The sequence below is a fragment of the Myxocyprinus asiaticus genome, chromosome 43 (genome assembly GCF_019703515.2).
Source record: "Myxocyprinus asiaticus isolate MX2 ecotype Aquarium Trade chromosome 43, UBuf_Myxa_2, whole genome shotgun sequence".
NCBI classification, from domain to species: Eukaryota; Metazoa; Chordata; class Actinopteri; order Cypriniformes; family Catostomidae; genus Myxocyprinus; species Myxocyprinus asiaticus.
In genome coordinates, this window is record NC_059386.1 from 1413038 (window position 1) to 1435967 (window position 22930).

Sequence of the window (22930 nt, forward strand, 5' to 3'; positions counted from 1 at the left end):
TGAGTTGCCACAGTATGCAATAGACTGGCATGTCTTAAGGTCAATATTAGGTCAAAAACGGCAAAAAAGAAACAGCTTTCTCTAGAAACTCATCAGTCAATCATTGTTTTGAGGAATGAAGGCTATACAATTCTTGAAATTGCCAAAAAACTGAAGATTTCATACAAAGGTGTACACTACAGTCTTCAAAGACAAAGGACAACTGGCTCTAACAAGGACAGAAAGAGATGTGGAAGGACAGATGTACAACTAAACAAGAGGATAAGTACATCAGAGTCTCTAGTTTGAGAAATAGACGCCTCACATGTCCTCAGCTGACAGCTTCATTGAATTCTACCCGCTCAACACCAGTTTCATGTACAACAGTAAAGAGAAGACTCAGGGGTGCAGGCCTTATGGGAAGAATTGCAAAGAAAAAGCCACTTTTGAAACAGAAAAACAAAAAGAAAAGGTTAGAGTGGGCAAAGAAACACAGACAGATAATTGGAAAAGAGTGTTACAGATCTTAACCCTATTGAGCTTTTGTGGGATCAGCTAGTCTGTAAGGTGCGTGAGAAGTGCCCGACAAGACAGCCACATCTATGGCAAGTGCTACAGGAAGTGTGGGGTGAAATATCACCTGAGTATCTGGACAAACTGACAGCTAGAATGCCAAGGATCAGCAAAGCTGTCATTGCTGCACGTGGAGGATTTTTTGATGAGAACTCTTTGAAGTAGAATTTCTGAACATTTATTTTTTCGTATTGTAAGAGTAATTTTTCACATTATTAATATCCTAATTATACATTGTGATCAGTTGAATGCCACTTTGGTGAATAAAAGTACCAATTTCTTACCATAAGAGCAAAATCTGTACATTATTCCTATAACTTTTGGCAGCCAGTGTAATTATACAAGCTTATAATTTGCATGAAGTCTTAGCATATCATTTGCAGGTCATTTTCCTTCCTTCTGAAGAAAAAGCCTTCATGTTGTATAACCTGTATGATTTTACAGTGGTCAGAAATCTACAAGTGAGTGACTTTAATGAAATAGGGTGGATCTTTGTTCTGTATCCCTTTCTTTACATGACACAGTTTATGCAAATTTGACAAAGGCTATGGATGGATGCACAATAAGTTGAGAAATGTACTATATTGTGTTGTATATTGTGTTTAATAAATTTTCAGCCAAGCAAATATTCACAAAACTTCACACATCCAAAAGTGACAAAACTGCACTACCCGTCCAGACTGATCACATTGTGAATGTGGTGAAAGTAGGTTGACAGTTCTTGAGCAAAACACTCCCTGCGGCCTAATCCGCACCCTATATGCCCTAAATAGTACCGATATTAGAATTAGGGTGTCCCAAATCATGCTGAAATGAATGTCCTAAAATTCTCCGGATGGTCTACTATTTGCTGATCTGTGAACACTTTCTCTTTTATTGATTAAAAACTTGATTTTCACAAACAGAACATGAATCAAATGAACACAATTTTCTGTTCTCATTTTACTGTATTTTTTCATTTATTATATCAGTGAAATATAACAGAGGTCAGATTATATTTAAATGGACTGTTGTAATGGTGTAAACAGTATGTGATGCTGCCAAAGGAAAAAAATAAAAATAAAATGTGATCCAGCACAAAGTCATTTAAGTGTTCTGTCTTTCCGACTTTGTATAACATTCAAATTAAGTAGATAATCCTATATTTTTACTTTAATTGATGATGAATCATAAGATCACATCTTTAACATAAAATATAACTGTTATCTGTGATTTATTTCATCTGCAATACATTGTGAACATCACATATTGTATAGAAATAATGAAAGGAAAAGAGATGGTTTGTTTGGTTTGTTTTAACTGCACAATTCTACAGTCATCATTACATCAAAACCTATGTGGCTCTCCACATGAAACACCACGTGACAAATCCTCACCGATGCGCTGTTTCTTCTCCAATATGGTAGGAAGCATTGTAGGGTATCGCAAGTGAAAAATAATGAATAAATTATAGTAAAAATATAATAAATTAGGAACCTGCATGTCATGATAACTGTAACAGGATGATTGACAGGTCGGTGTACAGTGACAGGATGCACATAACAATGAAACTGAGGGCTCTTTGGTTTCAAGACACAATTTTATGACGTGATAGTATGTCCCAATACTTGCAGGCTTTTTTTATGCACACTAAAAAGTAGACACATTTCAATCACAAAAAGAGTACACAATTTAAGGGCATAGTATATGTACTGTAGGCGAATTGGAACACAGTGCTCAGTGGTCAGTGCTTACTAAAATTTGAATCACTGCCCCCAGTGGCCGAAGCAGAAGGTGTACGGGCAACGGGCAAGTGTGAGCTCCAGTTTCCAGGTAAATTGTCCACAAAGGGGCACCAAAAGCAAATCATATTTTTAGTGGTTGATGAAGTAACACAGTCAACAGGAATGCAAATTTGATTTACTCTATCTCCAAACCACAACCTAACCATCAATGGAGTAAAAATGTCATTTTAGAATAAAATGCAACCTTCTTATCATGCTCACAATTGTTTATGTGAACATGATTACTTCCTGATTCCCACAGAAAATATAAAGCTGAGTATCATCGGCATAACAGTGAAAACTAATTCCTCTCCTAAAGGAAGTATTTACAAGGAGAAAAGCAGAGGACCTAATACAGAGCCTTGTGGCACTCCACACTTGTTTATGTGAAAGCATTTACTTTCTGATTTCCACAGGACCAGAAACAATGTCTCTGAGGATGTTCGCACAATGTGCTGTTTCATCCATGTCCGTTGTGCAGAAAGCACCATTGGTCCGTTTTAATTCATCGTGGCTAACTAATCATATTGAAATTATTCAGTATGGAAAAAATGTTTTCTCAATCTCAATGTACCCCAGAAATGTGATGCAACACATGTATTTAAGGTAGAATTATTACGTGTGTGACACAATACAGTTTATTTGCCTTTTTTTTTTCATTATTTCCAATCATTATGTCCCGACAGCTTTGACTGGGTGGACCAGTCATTAATCTGGGTGGATCCATGCCACTGTGGCCCTGATGATCTTGGGACTTGTCCTTTGTGAAATGTGAGTGTTTAAGAGCTCCTACCACACAGAGATTAGCCTCTTGTACAGGAAACAGGAGATCATCATCATGGTAAGATTTCCTTCCTCTGCTTCCAGTTGCAGTCACCCTCTAGACCCCCACCAGCCCTCAGAAAGACCCTCTCATTTACCATTTGGAGGCCCTGACAACCTGAAACTGACTCTGTTCAAGGGGGTACAGTAGAATATTACAATATTGTCAATTACAATGGTGTAATATTGGATTACTTTGCCTTTCAAGAAGAAACCACAGATTGGAGCTCCTCATTTGTTGGTAGATGAGCTGAGTATTGAAAGTAGGACAGCTGTTACTGACCAGAATTCTCTGATTGGATTTTATGTCACGGGAATTGTTAAGTCATGAGTAAGGTGAGTGTGTGTGCTTCAGAAGAAAGCTGTTCTCCATCTGTGTATTCCAAACTCACTTCAGCTGCTAGAGTCAGCTTCCTCCATCCAGGAGCAGGATCAGACATGAATATCAGGATTCCAGGGATCAAACCTCCACTGAGCCCAAAGCCTTGCATCCTTCCACCAGCTCCTGCTGTTCCCACCGTAATGGCTGGCAAACCGTGGCACACGCGCAGCAGCTGGGTTCACAGCGCCAAGCAGAAAGAGGAAGCTGGTGCTCAGAGCAAAGCGAAACCCGAAAGGACATCCTTTCTTTCTGCTGTCATTGAGAGGACCTCAAAGCTGTATGGAGACACATACACACCTGTACTGATTAACAGGACAACACCTGCCACAGAGGCTGCTGCTATGAGATCACATCCTGATGAGGATGGTGGCAAGACTTCATCATTGACTGTAGAAACACAGAATGCCATGCTGCCATCAGCCAGGCTTACACCTTCAGTTCCTGTACAGGTATCCTATTTGCATTTCACTTTTACACTGACTATTAGCTTATACAGTGTCAAATCAACCAAAACTGAGAAATGCTGAATTTTTTTAATATATATATTGTTAAGAGGTTTACTGAAGAAAGGTAAACATAAATGATGATGAAAGCCAAATTATCATGGATCCATATTTACTGAGTAATCTATTATTTTATAGAGGGCCTTTGATTTTGGAGTAAAACTACATGTCAAAAAATAACCTTAGCTGTCAGCATCATGATTTTATTTTTAATCAGAGATAGGTAGGTCTGTTACTAAAATCAGTTGTCTTCAGCGCCCCTTGTTGCATTAAATGCCAATGGTCTAAGTCCAAAAACCATTTGTTTGTGTTGTTTTTCCAAAGTTGGAGTACCTAAAGGTACTCTAGAGGTATCTTAATATCCTTTTAAATTCTGGTTCAGAACAAACTTTTCTTTTTGTATAATAATATTTAGGCTCTATACAGTTAAATCTCAGCAATATGGAGCTGTCAATGTGGCTCCATCCATATATTGTAAAATTTTACCCATTTTCAATGGCCGAAAACCAAAGGTGGATCACATGGTACAAAGCTATTTTTTCTTGATATATGGCATATTGGAGCAGTTTTGGCACAGTACCACCTACATTTATGCATTTGGCAGAGGCTTTTATCCAAAATGACTTACAGTGCATTCAAGGTATACACTTCCTCAGTTTAAGGGTTTCCTGGGAATTGAACCCATGATCTTGGTGTTGCTAGTGCCATGCTCTACCATTTGAGCTGCAGGATAGACAATCTCTGTGAATAAGTTTAAATAATGATGCAGCCACCTTTCTAAGGTTATTTTTTTACCTGTATTTTTGCTCCAAAATCATAGGCGAAAATTGGCATTTTGACCCCCCTCCACAAAATAATGTATTGCTGAGTAAATATTTCTTTATCATTTATGTTTATCTTTCATGGTAAAAAAATGATCAAAAACAAAATACACAGAATGACCCTTTAGAAAACAGTTATTACTACTGTGTTATTAATATTCTTATTAGTATGCTAAGTTTAGATAAAAGGTTCATGAAGCTCAACTGGTAGATCATAGTGTTATCAACACCAAGCTCATCGATTTGATTCCCAGGGAACACACAAACTGATGAAGTGTATACCTTGAATGCACTGTAAATCACTTTGAATGAAAGTACATCTGACAAATGCATAAATGTAAGATACAATATCTAATGTATGCAAATCCACATAGTTGATGTTGCAATACATTTTGTTTAAAAACATAGGATCTGTTAAATGCTGAGTGATTTTATTGTGCTTAAACTGACTGCTTCATCAAACAAAGTTCTGCTCTGGTCTGGCCTGTTATAGGCTGAATGTGAATAGTGACTCTTGTGGGATTTGGGCATGCTGGGTAATGTTTGTCTCTCCACCCAGATGGGCTGATTACAGCTGATATCCGAATCTCTGTCATACCTCATGCTAAATAGACTAAAACCAATCTTCATCTTCCTCTTCTACTTCTTACTTGAAGACTACATTTTAAAGATATGTATTGTTTTAAAACCACAGTTCCTTAAAATACAGATTAGCACATAACTAGCCATTGTCAGGGAGGGGAGTAGATAGGCGAGGACTCGCAGCAGAATTGCAGTGATGAGCTTTTATTAAAAAAAAAAAAAAACTACCCCGTAGTGGAGAAACAGCGTCTCAAAAATTGACTGGAACTGGGTTGGCTGGGCAGGAGAAGGGGAGCCTTATGGACCAGGCTCAGAACAGGAATCTCCAGACACCAGCAGCACAGACAGACAGATAGACAGACAGACCAAACACCTACACAGGGATAACTTCCACTATGAACTGGCATGGGGCAGAAAACACAGGGAGGTTAAATAGGGAAGGAAAAGAGGAGGGTAATGAGGGAATGCAGGTGAGGCAAATAAACTGATCACAAGGGAACAAGGGGGGCGGGGTATCACTCATGACTGAGCTGACATGAGTGCACATGACAATGAGAAAACACAAAGCCAAGTGCACTCATGCAACACATGACAAGACACAAGAACACATGGCAATGAAAACCAAACAAAGCCATGTGTTGCCACAACATAACACAAAACATGTGTCATTATTCAGCCACAAAAATATATAAACAAAATCAACAGAAGTGGCTGAACCCTACCCAAAGGGATGCCACCTAGCATCCCAAAAGGGGAACATCAAAAAAAAAACCAACAGAAGTGGCTGAACCCTTACAGCCATCTTTAAAAACAAGGGTATTATTATTATTATTATTATTTTAGTATTCTGAACAGTTATTATGACTTATGCTGGAAACATAGTTGCTGGTGGATGAAGACTTTTCACCCCCTAGTGTTAATATTTAATTGCATAATCTCTACTGAATATACTGTAGTCTAGTAATCTATTAGAAACTAATAATAACAATAATGATAATAATAATAATTAATACAGCTACCATTATTATTGCTACTGATAGTTGTTGTAACATTTACATTTATGATCTTGAAAGATAGCCTACTTCTTAACAAAACAACATAAATATCACAGAAAACCACCCAGCATGGAACTCATGTATGTTGAAGACTCCTCAACAAATGAACTAATTTGTTTTTTTGTGTTGTAACAGAAACATCAAAAGAGAAATTGATCAATAAAAAATACAGGAGAAAACTTGTTGATGCATATTGCCCTTTAATCTTTCAAAAACCTACAAGCTCCAATCTGATTGGATGACTTCTATGTTATGTATGCCAGAAAAAAGTTTTGTATACAAGGGAGACAATAGTCGTGTTCACACAAACAGCCTTTTCCAGAAAATTACCTACAAGTATCAGTTTACAGGTCATGTGTGAACACAACCCTTTTGAAAATACTGGTCATTTTTGCTCTGCCAATTTTCCTTAATGCGAAGTTGTAACATTACCTATACATTTCCCTATTGATGGTATGTGTGAACAGAGCCAGAAGATTACCGGTTTGAGTTCGTATGAGGTCAGGTCGTGCTGATGTAAGAATGTTCTGGCGGAGATGACACCGTTTAACACCGGCGACTCGGAAGTAAGAAAAATTTCAACAAACTGGTCAGATAGCGAAACTAGAGTGCTTCATCCGAGCTGATGAATACATTTCCCGACTGCTGAAAGGAACAATTAGCGATTTCCCATGTATTCTCTGATGAACCCACGTTCTTCACACAGACCTCTCTGTAGCAAAATATGTACATATTACTGTGCTATTCAGCTTTAGATAGCGTCTCTGCCTTTGGATGCTAGCGACAGCATTTTGCTCTCTATAGCTCAAAAGTCTCATTTGAAATTGTCGCATATGGTGTCATTGAGTCCGTTCGTTCAGCTACAAAATAACACCCGCCATGTTTTCAAACTAAAAGCCCACATTTCTAGCGAAGCCGTGTTGAGGTCATTTCTGGCAAACAACATCACATAGTTTAACAGTATTTGGTGCTGATGTGTTAATGGTAGCAAAACGGAAAAAAGACGGAAAGTAGTTTCATGTGTGAACAGCACATTTGTTACTTTACCAGTAAAGGCAACCCAACGATTTTCCTGTAATTTACCTGGTTGCAAGTGTAAATGGGGCTATGGACTGTTGCACAAGCATGCATGAGAGGACACACAGTACATTGACAAAAAGGTGACAAGATCAAGTGGGAGAGGGTCAGTATCAAATAAACAAGACATCCTCTATATAAACTATATATTCTATTTTGTTTGTAGAGTTATGCCTGTGAAATAGTCTGTAATTAATAAGACAAACAGAAATTCTGACCAAGAACATATATTTTTTTTCAGGGACAACCTGACTGCTGCATTTGCCTTTTTGTTGCACATCAGTTTATTATGGTATCCGATTTATTCATTCTGGAATTCACAATAAATGTACATGTACATGTAAATGTACCCTTTCCAGGGTAATTGGGCAGTTCTTGGTCAGAATAAGCTGTGAACTATAGTCAGATAATAATTTTTTTTATTTTAATTTTAATATAAACAATTTTTTACCCATCATTACAGTGTTTGCTTAAAAAGTATAATTTTAACACATAACAAAAAAAAAAAAACAAAAAAAAATAAAATAAAAAATAAAATACAATTCAGTCAATTTCAATATGTTTCTTCTACAAGCATTATTTAAATTATATAATTACTATTTTTTTAATTTTATACATAAATATATAAATAGTATGATATATTAATACAAAATAAATATTCAATATAAATATTTATATAAATATATTTTAATAAACTATAAATATATTTATAATATAATTAAATAATAACAAATTATTATAAATATATATATGTCAAATTTAAAATTATATATATTATAACATTAATTTTATAATATTATATATACAGTATAAATAAAAGCATTACTAAATAATTATCACATCATATGTTAATAGTTTTTTATGTAATTTTTATCATACTGTTATCACAAAATCCCCGGATGTCCTCTTGTGGATTTAACATCTGGACTTAAAACTGTGTCATGTATGATGATGTCAGAGGTATGACGGTCACACACACACACACACACACACAGAGAGAGAGAGAGAGAGAGAGAGAGAGAGAGAGAGAGAGAGAGAGAGAGAGAGGGAGCGGAATGTACCAACTGACATGAGACTGAGGGGGCATGAAAACACAACACTCACACACACACACACACGCACGCACACACACCGCTGCGCTCGTATGTGCTGAAGTCATTACAGCGATGCTCCACATCCACATTTAAATGATCGTTGGTGATTTTACATCAGTATATCGGTGAGTTTCACTGTTTGTTTGGTTGTTTTATTACATTTTTTGCAGGATTTTCCCGTAACTCGATGTGCGCTTTCACTTCTGCTCATTTCACTGTTGATGTGTCTCACATTCAGTTTCAGTCAAACCCACTTTATACGCGGTTATATCTGTGTGTGTGTTTGACACAAACATTCATCACTTTAAACATGTTTACTGTGTTTATGTGTGAGCTGCAGTGCTCGTTCACATCAATAAAAGTGAAGCTAACAGATTTTAGCACACGCGGAGATAAATGAGTGAGAAAACAGACATACATGGAATAATAGACTGATGATGATGATGAAGGACAGGGTTAAAGACTTTCACTGATTTCTGCTCATAGATTCATTGATGATGGAGCTTCAACGTTGTGGAAACGCTGCTAGCGAAATGAATGATGATTTGTTATCATTAATAATCTGTGATGATTCATGAGCCCGTAATGGATGTTATAATAGTGTTATAAAAATGTTATAATGCTGTATTAAACTCAGTCGGACTATAGTAACAGTGCTGAGTGAGAGTTACTGTAGACTTCAATACAAACATCACCATTCAGCCTTTGTGTTCATTGAGATGTATTCATGTAGTTAACACTTTTGTCTTTTAAGCCTGTTTTTAGGACCATTGGCTATTCTCTCAAAACCTGTCAAAAATGTTCTGGTACTATTTATTCAAATCAAAAGAAACAAATAAGAAATTATATTCTTCATACAGAAAATGATGCCTATTTTTGGGCACTGTGTCCTTATTTTCATGACTGTTATGCATATTTTAGCTCCCAATTCTCATGAATGTGGAAAAAAAAAAAAAAAACTTGTTCATTATGATATTCTCATTACCAACTGCAACGTGGAAAAATTATATATTATTTAAATTGTAAAACATTACACATCATAGTAGTACTCCTTTTGTACTGCCCATAATTTTTCGCTGATTTTAATTAAGAAAATCTTTGTACAACAGCATCTTTTTAGTAATACAGTAAAAATGACTGTTACGGTAGTGAGAATCATCATTGAAAACCATGGGAATAGTTAAACATCAGGCCACAAAACTCCAGTAGTTTAATCATTATCTTCTGAAGTGATGTGATCAGTTTTTGGTGAGAACAGACCAAAATATAACCCCTTTTTCACTGTCCATCTTGTCATTGCAGTCTCTCTAGGCATGATCATGATATCAAGCTCGATTACACTTCCTAGTGCTTGATGGTGTGCAGAGAACAAAGTGGTGCTAAGAAGTGTAATCAAGCTTGAAATCATGATTGCCAAGTGAAAAAAGTTATATTTTGGTCTGTTCTCACCCAAAACTGATTGGATCACTTCAGAAGACATGGATTAAACCACTGGAGTCGGATCACTAAAATTTTTATGTGAACTAGCCTATTCCTTTAAGCGGCAGCCCTTTACAATGCGAGTAAATCACTCACATATGCAACCAAATTTCCCACTATGCAACTATCTTTTAATGTCTCTCTTAAAAAGGCCCTATTATACTTTTTGGGATTTTACCTTTCCTTTAATATGTAACATGGCTATTTGTGCATGTAAAAGGTCTGCAAATTTAAAAAAGCACAAAGTCCACGCAAAAGGGAGTTATTCTGTCTCACAGACAACACTGCTCAAGAACTACACGAAACAGCTGGATTGTAGTCCAGCCATTTCTTCCGTAAAGTATCTACATCACTATTAGGGTTGCAAAATTCCAGGAATTTTCAAAGTTGGAAACTTTCCATGGGAATTAATTGGAATATATGGGAATTAACGGGAATATATGGGAATTAACGGGAATTAATGGGAATACACTGGAAATTTGCAAAATTGCAAGTTATCCTATAACAGGGAACTTAAATGTAATTGGAAAAAACAAAAACATCTTGCAGCATAATCTTGGTTAAAACAACCAGATTTAATGCAAATTCTACCCTGCGTATTCCTCAATCACATGTACACAGCACACTAACTGCAGGTACTTACTACAGCAGGACTATTGAAGCCACACTACTGCATTTGAGCCCAAGGACTACATCCAGTCAAGTAAGTTTTGATGATATGACTAGGGTAAATATATTTGATCTATGGTATTAAAGTTTAACTGGCAAATACTAAATCAAAATGTGTTTATACTGTAGCTAGCTAGCCAGTAAATCAGATATGCTAAATGTAAGCTAGCTAACACCATTTCATTGACAATTTAAGAGGCTAGCTTTCATGGTGCTACCTAGCTCAACTGTGATGCTGTTCCTTCTGCTAGCCAGTTTTCTGTTATCATACAAGAACGTAGGTTATAGTTTGATTTAGCATGCTGATTGAGGAGTGTTCATCTATTCATCTAGCCGATTTATATTAATTTGTCCAGCATCAATTGTAAAATATTTTTACCATTCCAGAATATTCCAATTGTTTAGCTAACTATTTATATAACTGTGCATGGCATTGCATTAGTGCTTTTTACAAGCTTTTTTCTGGATACATTTCACCTCAGCCAATGTAGAAGGAAAGGCTATGTACATTTGCAAATACTGTGCAAAGACCTATGTTATGCCAAAAAGATGCAGCAGCATATAGCCAAGTGCCCAAAGTTTTTTCCAATATTTCCAAAATTCCCCAGCTTAACTTCCCATGGAAAGTTTCTGGAAAGTTTCCGGAAATTTACCGGAAATTTTCCACCCCTTTGCAACCCTAGTCACTATGTAACACATTTGCATAATGCCCGCCAAAGGGCTACTTTGGCCCACCCTCAAACAAAGGAAGTTATAGCCGAGGCCAGGATGAGTTGGGTTAGTGTTGTCGCCATGTCGAAAAGACGCTGTTTTCTTCACTGCGAAAGCAAAACCTCTTTGTTTGGACTTCCAAAGGCAGATGAATTGAAGAATCGGTGGTTAAAATTAATTTTTACCACTATTCCTCAGCAGTACAACCACAACCAATTTTCAGGACGGTTACTCCTGAAAGATGGTGCAGTTCCCACTTTGTTGGGACAATCTGGTGCTTCAAGGATCACAACCTGTAAGTATGTTTGATTATTTGTGGATTTATCTGCTACCAAGAGTTCAAATGCAGAGTTTTGTGTTGTAGCTATGGTGTACACCCACCCAGTGATCTGCTGTAGGCCTCTGCTAACCTGATAGCTAATGTTATTGTGTTGAAATAGTTTTGCTAATCAGCTGCAGACCCACTTTTACCTACAGTTGTGTAGAATTATGCAGATTGTTTGTCATTCTTACTATCATGAATAGTGATCAAGAGTGGAAATTGATTTATTTTTACAAACGGTCATTTTACGTCTGCAATCCACGGTAGTGCTCAGCTAACTTGCTATGTAATGTTATTGTTTTGGTAAGGGTTTACTATTCAGCTGTGGGCCGGCTTTTACCTAAAACTGTGTAACAAAATGGTCGATCTCAAGAGTCTTATATAATTACAAGCTGTAATGTTACGGCCGCTATCCACGGTAGTCCACGGCTAACTTGCTCACTAATTGTTCTCCGTTCATAGCTCGGGCGAAAAAAGTTGGGATACACCCATTCCAGCAAAAGATGACTAACTTAGATGCACAATGTGTCTTTTACTTGAAGCTTTGTTAGGCTCACAATAATCAACAGTGTACTTGTAAGAAAGCCACAAAATTAAAACTTACCACTGTGAAACGTACTGCTCAAGTCGTGCTTGCAAAGGTGGTTCGGGTCGATCAGCTTGTTCTTCCAAACTTTCATTATGGGACTCGGGCTAGAGCTGGTATGGCAAAAACTGATGCCACTGTTACCTTAGTTACAGTAGTGTTTACAGCTGTTAAGGAATACTCGGGAGATGAAACTCGATTATGGAAAGGGGCGTTACATTTCCGACACATGCTCTACATGGTTGACCAATCACAACATACTAGGCCAACTGACCAATCAGAGCAGACTGGGCTTTTTGGTGTAGGGCTTTACTGGTTGTTTAGATCAGTGTTACTATCAAAATAATTAATATTTAGTTATTAATTAATATTTAAATTAAATAATAGAATCTAACTCATTAAAACCTCATATGGGGCTCCAGTAAATGTAGTGCGCTACATTTAGGAGCGGGTTTGGTTATTAGCAATAGTTAATAATTATCAAAGATAATTATTAATTATTAAAATCAATAGAACATTGATGAGAATCAATGTTAGCTTTTTTTAATCCTTTAAATTAACAATTATCAAAGATAATCACTAATCATTAACATCGATGAAACATTAATTAAAATTAACACTAGCTTACTGATCCTTCAAATTCAACAATCATCAAAGATAATTATCAATTATCAAAAATCAATAGAATATTAATAAGGATTAATATTGCCGGGGCACCACCCTGGAATCAGGGACTAATAACCAGATAGTATAACAGTCTCAATATTAGATTGTTTTCTTAGGAAAATCGCCACCCGAAGAATATCGATTTTCGGAAAAAAAACAATGAATCCAAGCACTGACATCCCGTCAGCATGTGACACAGGTGTATGCAAAACAAACCAAAACACTTCTCTTTGAAATATAACAAAAGTTTATTTATGCAGTAATATCAATTAATAATTAATACAATGCAGTCAATAAACTTCCGACTTACAACTACAAACTAAACAGTGATATGATTAGATATGGAAACCAAAATAATCCTATAACACATGAGGGTGTGAGAGAGAGAGAGTGTGTGTGTGTGTGTGTGTGTGTAAGGAGGGATGCGCACAAAATGGCGGACGTGACTCTCGTGGAGAGTATGTCACGCGAGACTTCCGGCCAGAGAATATGGGCGGTGAGAAACCAGTCAATGGTATCTACCAGTTTATCACGTGTATCTGCTTGAACAATAGCTTAGGGACAAAGCTGAGCTTTATCACGAAGCTATCTACTAGCCAAAAATGTGTGCGAAAATGTTTGTGAGGGGTCGCGTGCGTGTGTGTGTGTGTGTGGTTAGCATGAGAGAGAGAAAAATAAAGTGACAGCCCCAAAGCCGGTTTCGCGATCGTGGGAGAGAAAGCAGCTGTTAGTTTATCACTCAGAGTCGCGGTGGACGGCTCGTAAACCGTCCCGCGGTCTTTGATTCTTTAATGGATAAACTCAGTGTGCCGGTCTCACCCGCGATGGCAGAAATGCGAGCCATCGCGGAGGAGCATAAACAAGCCAGTTATGCCCTCCGAAAAACTATCAAAACAGCAAAACGCCAGTACAGGAGCAAGATTGAAGGACAGTTTAACACCACCAACTCTAGAAGCATGTGGCAGGGAATTAACATCATCACGGACTTTAAAGGGAATAAAAACTCCGCCATGAACACCGCTGCCTCTCTACCGGATGAGCTAAATACTTTTTATGCTCGTTTCGAGGGAAATAACACCACCCTCGCGGAGAGAGCTCTCGCGGCCGAAGCTACAGAGGTTAGTTCACTCTCCGTCTCTGTAGCGGATGTAACCCGATCCTTCCGACGGGTGAATATCCGCAAAGCCGCGGGCCCAGACGGCATTCCGGGCCGCGTCATCAGAGCGTGCGCGAACCAGCTGGCTGGTGTTTTTATGGACATTTTCAACCTTTCCCTCTCTTTGTCTGTAGTCCCCACATGCTTTAAAACATCCACCATTGTGCCTGTACCAAAACAATCAAAAATAACTTGTTAAATGACTGGCGTCCTGTTGCTCTGACCCCCATCATCAGCAAATGCTTTGAGAGACTAATCAGAGATTACATCTGCTCTGTATTGCCACTCAATCTTGACCCGCTGCAGTTTGCTTACCACAACAACCGCTCCACTGATGATGCCATTGCATCTACAATACACACTGCTCTCTCCCACCTGGAAAAAAAGAACACTTATGTGAGAATGCTGTTTGTAGACTACAGCTCAGCAGTCAACACCATAGTGCCCTCCAAGCTAGATGAGAAACTCCGGGCTCAGGGCTTAAACAACTCGCTGTGCAGCTGGATCCTGGACTTCCTGACAAGCAGACGCCAGGTGGTTAGAATAGGCAGCAACATCTCCTCATCACTAACCCTCAACACTGGAGCCCCGCAGGGATGTGTTCTCAGCCCACTACTGTATTCCTTGTACACACATGACTGTGTGGCAACACATAGCTTCAGTGCCATCATTAAGTTTGCTGATGACACGACGATGGTAGGTCTGATCACTGACAATGATGAAACAGCCTACAGAGAGGAGGTGCACACTCTGACACACTGGTGTCAGGAGCACAACCTCTCCCTCAACGTCAGTAAGACAAAGGAGCTTGTGGTGGACTTCAGAAGAAAAGACAGAGAACACAGTCCCATCACCATCAATGGAGCACCAGTGGAGAGAGTCAGCAGTTTCAAGTTCCTGGGTGTCCACATCTCTGAGGAACTCACATGGTCCATCCACACTGAAGTCGTTGTGAAGAAGGCTCATCAGCGCCTCTTCTTCCTGAGATGGCTGAGGAAGTTTGGAATGAACCGCCACATCCTCACACGGTTCTACACCTGCACTGTGGAGAGCTTCCTGACTGGCTGTATCTCCGCCTGGTACGGCAATAGCACTGCCCACAACCGCAAAGCACTGCAAAGGGTGGTGCGAACTGCCAGACACATCATCGGAGGGGAGCTTCCCTCCCTCCAGGAAATATATACAAGGCGGTGTGTGAAAAAAGCTTGGAGGATCATCAGAGACTCCAGCCACCCGAGCCATGGGCTGTTCTCACTGCTACCATCAGGTAGGCGGTATCGCAGCATCAGGACCCGCACCAGCCGACTCCATGATAGCTTCTTCCCCCAAGCAATCAGACTTCTGAACTCTTGATCTCCCACGATCAAAATACATCAGCACTGCACTTTATTACCTTTACTCTTATATCTCACACCGGACTGTCATAAATTATATTATTATTATTATATTATGTTCTCTCTTAACAACTGACTATCAACCGACAGCCTGAATGTCAATACAGTACAATACTGTACATTCTATATATATATATATATATATATATATATATATATATATATATATATATATATATATATATATATATACTTTTTTTAAATATATTTTAATTTTTAATTTTGATTGAATAATGTGTATCTATATAGTAAAAAAAAAAAACAGCATATTGTATACTGTACAGTGTATGTTATTATTTGTATAGTGTTGAGTGTAATTATGTGTATAACAGATGTTTAAATTGTGTTGTGTTAATTTGATGTTATTGTAAATTGGTATATATCTCATCACTGTCACGACTGCTATGTTGATGGGAACTGCACCCATGAATTTCACACACCATTGCACTTGTGTATATGGCTGTGTGACAATAAAGTGATTTGATTTGATTTTTGATTTTGATTTGTATACACAAAAATAATAATAACAAAATAATAATATTAATACAAAATACAGTATACACAAAATAAGAAGACTGTATACAATAAAAATACACTGTACCCCCCCCCCCCCCCCCCCACATGTAATCAGTGGAAATAAATATGAAGTGTTGTGTTGACATTCAACTGTCAGTTGATAGTCAGTTGCCAGTGTGTTATTAAGAGAAGTATGAGTCCAGTCTGAGGCTAATAAAGTGCAGCGCTGATATATGTATTGTGAGCGATCAAGAGTTCAAAAGTCTGATTACTTGGGGGAAGAAGCTGTCAAGAAGTCAGCTGGTGCGGGTCCTGATGCTGCAATACCGCCTGCCTGATGACAGCATTGAGAGCAGCCCATGGCTCGGGTGGCTGGAGTCTCTGGTGATTTTCTGAGCTTTTCTCACTCACTGCCTGGTGTAGATCTTCTGGAGGGAGGGAAGCTCACCTCCAATGATGTGTCTGGCAGTTTGCACCACCCTTTGCAGCGCTTTGCGGTTGTGGGCGGTGCTGTTGACCTACCAGGCAGTGATGCAGCCAGTCAGGATGCTCTCTACAGTGCTGGTGTAGAACCGTGTGAGGATGTGGTGGTTCATTCCAAACTTCCTCAGCCGTCTCAGGAAGAAGAGGCGCTGGTGAGTCTTCTTCACAATGGCCTCAGTGTGGACGGACCATGTGAGTTCCTCAGTGATGTGGACACCAAGGAACTTGAAGCTGCTGACTCTCTCCACCGGTGCTCCATTGATGGTGATGGGGCTGTGTTCTCTGTCTTTTCTCCTGAAGTCCACCACAAGCTTCTTGGTCTTACTGACGTTGAGGGAGAGGTTGTGATTCCTGACACCAGCGTGTCAGAGTGTGCACCTCCTCTCTGTAGGCTGTTTCATCATTGTCAGATCAGACCTACCACCATCGTATCATCTGCGAACTTAATGATGGTATTGGAGCTGTTACATTTTAATATTAAATTTTAACAGGTTTTAACACGTTCATTCAGTTCTGCTGCCCTATACAACATTTTAAAAGATTATATCATTTTAACCAAGACTAAACCTTAAAATGTTAAAATGAATAAAAACTCTTTACTTGTTTAATGATTCATTAAGCATTTAATTTTAATTTTGTTTGCCAGGGGACACAAAAGGAGTTTTCAGAATATGCCAAAAAAAAATAAATAAACCACAAATGCACCATAAAACGTCTGGGTTACTGGTGTAACCAGACCCTGTTCCCTAATGGAGGGAATGAGACATTGTGTCGATGTAGTGACACTAGGGGTTCGATCTTGAGAGCCCCAATCACCTTTGCTTAAAATAGAAAAGACCAATGAGAATTGACAAGTGGAATTTGCATGCCACTCTCCGCCCCGGACATACGGGTATAAAAGGAGATGGTGTGCATCACTCATTCAGATTTATGCCAAGGAGTCGATAGAGAGTCCAGGCCAGGTCAGCGTCCGGTTCAGCACCACGGCAGGAGGGACTACGATGTAGTGACACTAGGGGTTCCTATAGCAAACAGCGCAGGTGCTCAACCGTGTCACGAGGTACAGAAGAGTGGACATGGGCAAGCTGCTGCATGCCTCGCAGAGAGCGCTCGACCATGTTGTGACCTTCCTGCGAGTTTAGGTAAGGCGTCTCCCTAGTCCCGTTAATGGGGGAGGAGGCACTTACCCAAGGAGCTACAGGCGGTGGCCTTTCCTGATATTTGCTGTTAAGCAATTTCCTGCCGAGCACCTTCTAGAATAACGCTGGGAAGTGCTCTTCCCTCTCCAGGAGGGAGGACACTACAGAGACCACATGCTACCGGAGGGAGGTTAACATATGGAGAATACCTCACATGGACTTACCAACGGGGAAGTTCACATATGGAATGATACCACCGGGTGGACTTTATCTATGGAGAGGGTACACAGCAACAGTGGCCGAAGCAGAGTGAGGCTCTGATGAGGGGAAACACAGGGTTCACCAGAGGGGAAACTGAACAGTGGAAATGTGTCACATGGGATTACCCAGAGGGGAATCACCACGTATGGAGCACTGAGCTCAAGTACCCGGGCTCACCTGAAAAGGGACATACCACAAGTACTGGGCCTGGTGGCGTCACTCCTCCACCGAGTTCATCACTGAACAGTGCTTAATATTTAAAGAGGCGTCCAGGGTTCACCAGCTACGGGGAACTGTTGTGGACAAAATAACGCACATTATCATCTTGAAAAAGGGGAAAGGCGTAATGCAAGTGGTACGCCCAAACGGCTGCCCGGCCTACCTGCTGTTACCTCGTAACACTCGGGACAAAACCGGTTCTATGCATAGGTTGTAAAACCTCGCAAAGGTATTGGGTGTAGCCCAACCTGCAGCTCTGCATATGTCTGCTAGAGAGGTCCCCCTTGCCAGTGCCCAGGAGGACGCAACACCTTTAGTGGAGTGCGCCCAAACTCCCATGGGGCACGGCAGGTCTTGTGACTGGCAAGCCAAGGAAATGGCATCCACAATCCAATGGGCCAGCCTCTGTTTGGAGACAGCTTTCCCCTTCTGCTGCCCTCCAAAGCAGAAAAGAGCTGCTCCGAGCATCTGAAACTCTGCGTGCGGTCCAGATAGATGTGCAGGGTGCGATGGTAGGGCTGGTAAGCTCACCCGGGCCAGACCAGGTGGAGTCAGTTGCCTCATCCCTGGGTCGCCCGTGTCAGGGCCGCCTCGAAGCCCATCTGGGGTTCTTGGGGGCCGGCTGATGGGCGGGTGGAGCCGCCTTCCTATGGGAGGATCTTCTTCTCAAATACCGGCGTATGGGCTCTGATGGTATGGGAGCTGGGGCCGGTGCCGCAGGAGGACAGCCCTGGCGAGAGGTAGACGGGGCATGGGACTTTGGAGGCCTGAAGGCGGACGAGTTGCGCTGTGGCAAGATATGTTTGATCGCCTCCATCTGCTTCCTCACCATCGAGAACTGTTGTGCGAAGTGCTCAACAGTGTCACAAAAAAGCCCCCCTTGGGAGATGGGCACATCGAGAAAGCGAACCTTCTCGGTGTCACGCATCTCTGCAAGGTTGAGCCACAGATGCCGCTCTTGGACCACCAGAGTGGACATCGTCTGGCCCAGGGCATGCGCCGTGACCTTCATCGCCATACGGGCGCGGTCGGTTCCGGTACGCAGTTCCTGCATAAGCCCCGGGTCGGTTCTACCCTCATGCAGATCTTTCAACGCCTTGGCCTGGTGGACCTGCAGGATGGCTATGGCGTGTAGGGCAGAGGTGACCTGACCCGTGGCCTTGTAAGCCTTCGTCATCAACGAGGAAGCGAACTTACAGGCCTTGGAAGGGAGCCTTGGTCAGTCCCTCCAGGTGGCTGCGCCCTGCGGGCATAAATGCACTGCTATGGCACGCTCTACCTGGGGAAGCTTGACATATCCCTTAGCCGCTTCGCCGTCGAGGGTAGTTAGGATGGATGAGCCCACGAAGTGTGTATGGGCAGAAAAAGGTGCCTTCAACGACTCCTCGTGCACTTCCAGGAAGAAAGGCACTGGGGCGGGGTCGCACTCCGAAACCAGAAACCAATCATCCAGCCTAATCCTGAGCTCTACCGCCCATGGGCGGGAGCTCAGAAGATTCGTCCACTTCCAACAGCAGAAGCCCACCCTCCGATGCTGTGACTGATAACTCATCCTCGTCACAAGCCCTGAATGAGACATTAAATAAAATTTACAAATTTACGAGACAAAAAAATCCTCCGGGTAGAACGAGCGTGCTGGGGGATGGGAGGTCCGCGGGGGTTGAGCCGGCGGAAATGCTCCCATGTCTACATCCAGATCGCCCGCGGCGCTCACCGACCCGGCCACCTGAGTAGGTGAGCCGCAACATTCTCATGGGCATGTTCTCGCAATGAGAACGTGGCCACTTCACGAAAGCTGCCTCGGCATGCTGGCGCCCCAAGCACTTGAGACAGATGTCATGGGAATCCGGAGGGGAGAGATAACGGCCACATCCAGTAGCACAAAGGCAAAAGGCCATCTTTAAAACGATGCCAATCGTTTGTGCGAGCTCTTTTAGAAGAAAATATACTCTATAGAATATACTCCTTTAGTACCTGCAGCCGCCAAAGCACCCAGGGGAAGCACAACACTCGACCGTGTGAGGGTGACCGCTGATATGTGCTGTAAATCCAGCAGCGTAAGTGTTGGTGACAAGGACAAACACACATGCATTCGGCTCCGAAGAAAAAATTGTCATGGTTACTTGTGTAACCTCCATTCCCTGATGGAGGGAATGAGACGTTGTGTCAATGTAGTGACACTAGGGGTCACTCTTGGGAGCCCGAGACACCTCTGGTCTTTGATAAAAGGCCAATGAAAATTGGCGAGTGGTATTTGCATGCCACTTCCCCGGACATACGGGTATAAAAGGAGCTGGTATGCAACCACTCATTCAGGTTTTATGCTGAGGAGCCGATATAAGGTCCGGCCATTTCAGCGGGTAGTTCAGCGTTGTGGCAGGAGGGACACAATGTCTCGTTCCCTCCATCAGGGAACGGAGGTTACACAAGTAACCATGACGTTCCCTATCTGTCACTCACTCAACGTTGTGTTGATGTAGTGACACTAGGGGTCCCTATACGAATCGCCACAATTGGCTGAACTGTGTTACGTGTACTGGCAGTGTGTGGTGGGCGGACTACTGTGTGCCTCATAGCCAGCACACCAGGTCGACACGTAACCTCCCCAACATACTGATGAGTGTCGAATGGCCCTTTTTGGAGACAAGTCGACTACCCAAGGGATAGAGACAGGCTTAACCCAGTCGTGGCCTCTTTTCCCCTTCTCTTTTTTCCACTCCCTGAAAAAGAAGGGGGATTATCCGACTGGGCCGCCAGGTCTAGTCGGGGGTGTCCCTACCAAGGGGAAGACACAGCGGAGACGACACCTCGCCCAAAGAGAGGGGGGGATATTTAAGTGGATGGATACGTCACATAGTCTTTCCAACCATGTGGAGAGTCTTCAAGGTAGATCCTGCCCAATGGGGGAGGAGTTACTACAAACATGGAGACTGGGGCAGAGGGGCTCTGCCCAAGGAAGACGCAGTTTGCCAACAGGGAAATGAATTAGTGGAAGATATATATCGCATGGGGTTAGCCTTACAGGGATCCGCCACATGCGGAGCACCTACCCCAGAACAGGACTCTTAGTTAGCACGTGTACTGGGCCAGCAGCGAATCTCTCCGAAACCTCGACTGCCACAGGGCTCGGAGGAAGTCAACCAGGGAACAAACTTGTGAACACTACTGGGAATTAATGGCGCACGTCTTCAGCTCAAAAGGAGGTGGAAGGCGCTATGTGCAAGTGATATACCCGGCTGGCTATCCCGGGCTTATCCGCTTGTGTTGCGTGCCACTACCTGGGATGAAACCGGTTCCACCCGGAGGTTGTAGAACCTTGCAAAGGTGTTGCCCAGCCCGCTGCTCTGCAAATGTCTGTTAGAGAGGCACCTCTGGCCAGGGCCCAGGAAGCTGCTACACCCCTGGTAGAATGGGCTCGTAGCCCTACCGGGGTCGGCATGTCCTGGGCGAGATATGCCATAGTTATGGCGTCAATGAGCCAGTGGGCGATCCTCTGCTTGGAGACAGCGCTTCCTTTCCGCTGTGCACCAAAGCAGACAAAGAGCTGTTCAGAGATTCTAAAGCTCTGCGTGCGATCCAAATAGATACGTAAAGCACGCACCAGACACAGCAACGACAGGGCTGGGTCTGCCTCCTCCTGGGGCAGCGCTTGCAGGTTCACCACTTGGTCCCTAAAATGGGTGGTGGAAACCTTGGGCACATAGCCCGGTCGGGGTCTCAGGATCATGTGAGAGTAACCCGGACCAAACTCCAGGCACGTTTTGCTGACAGAGAATGCTTGCAGGTCTCCTACCCTCTTGATGGAAGTGAGTGCAGTCAGGAGGGCAGTCTTCAAGGAGAGCGCCTTAAGCTCGGCTGACTGCAAAGGCTAAAGGGGGTTCTCTGTAGACCCTGAAGAACTACAGAGAGGTCCCATGAGGGAACGAGGCAAGGTCTGGAGGGATTCAGCCTCCTGGCACCTCTTAGGAAACTGATGATCAGGTCGTGCTTCCCTAAGGACTTACCGTTGACTGCGCCGTGGTGTGCTGCTATGGCGGCAATGTACACCTTCAAGGTGGAAGGGGACAGCCTCCCTTCCAACCTCTCCTGCAGGAAGGAAAGCACTGATCCGACTGCGCATCTCTGGGGGTCTTCACGTCGGGAAGAACACCACATAGCGATCAGACGCCACTTAAAGGCATACAGGCGCCTCGTAGAGGGTGCCCTAGCCTGAGTGATCGTGTGGACCACCTGAGGGTGGAGTCTCCACTCTCCCCTGAGGGTAACCTGCCGTGACAGCGTGTCCGCTGTAGTGTTGAGGTTGCCCGGGATGTGAGTGGCTCGCAGCGACTTCAAGTGCTGCTGACTCCAGAGGAGGAGACAGCGGGCGAGTTGTGACATACAACGAGATCGCAGACCGCCTTGGCGGTTGACATATGCTACCGTTGCCGTGTTGTCTGTCCGAACTAACATGTGCATGCCCTGGATCAACGGCCGGAACCTCTGCAGGGCGAGCAGAATTGTGCCAATGCAGTCGCGGACCCGTTCAGAGGCCGGCAGCTGCGTGCTCGTTGCAAACAGCGCCCCAGCCCATTTTGGAAGCGTCTGTCATGACCACGACATGCCTGGAGACCAGTTCTAGAGGAACACCTGCCCGTAGAAATGAGAGGTCGGTCCAAGGGCTGAAAAGATGATGACA

At 42.3% G+C, this 22930-nt stretch overlaps 2 protein-coding genes across 6 annotated transcripts in view; both read left to right on the forward strand.

The window, feature by feature from the left end:
• Positions 1-22930, forward strand: part of LOC127433385 (uncharacterized) — a 257954-nt gene that overhangs the window by 215967 nt on the left and 19057 nt on the right. The gene's annotated exons all lie outside the window — the stretch shown is intronic.
• The window catches only part of LOC127433365 (PH and SEC7 domain-containing protein 3-like), a 204532-nt gene continuing 190268 nt past the window's right edge, over positions 8667-22930 (forward strand). For 4 of the 5 annotated variants that reach the window (XM_051685198.1, XM_051685199.1, XM_051685202.1 and 1 more), the window contains exons 1-2: positions 8667-8776; positions 11709-11805. In XM_051685198.1, coding sequence (XP_051541158.1) covers positions 11752-11805 — 54 coding nt within the window. In that variant the 5' untranslated portion in view covers positions 8667-8776; positions 11709-11751. The remainder of the gene's footprint in view (positions 8777-11708; positions 11806-22930) is intronic. The other variant, XM_051685200.1, reaches the window with a different exon arrangement.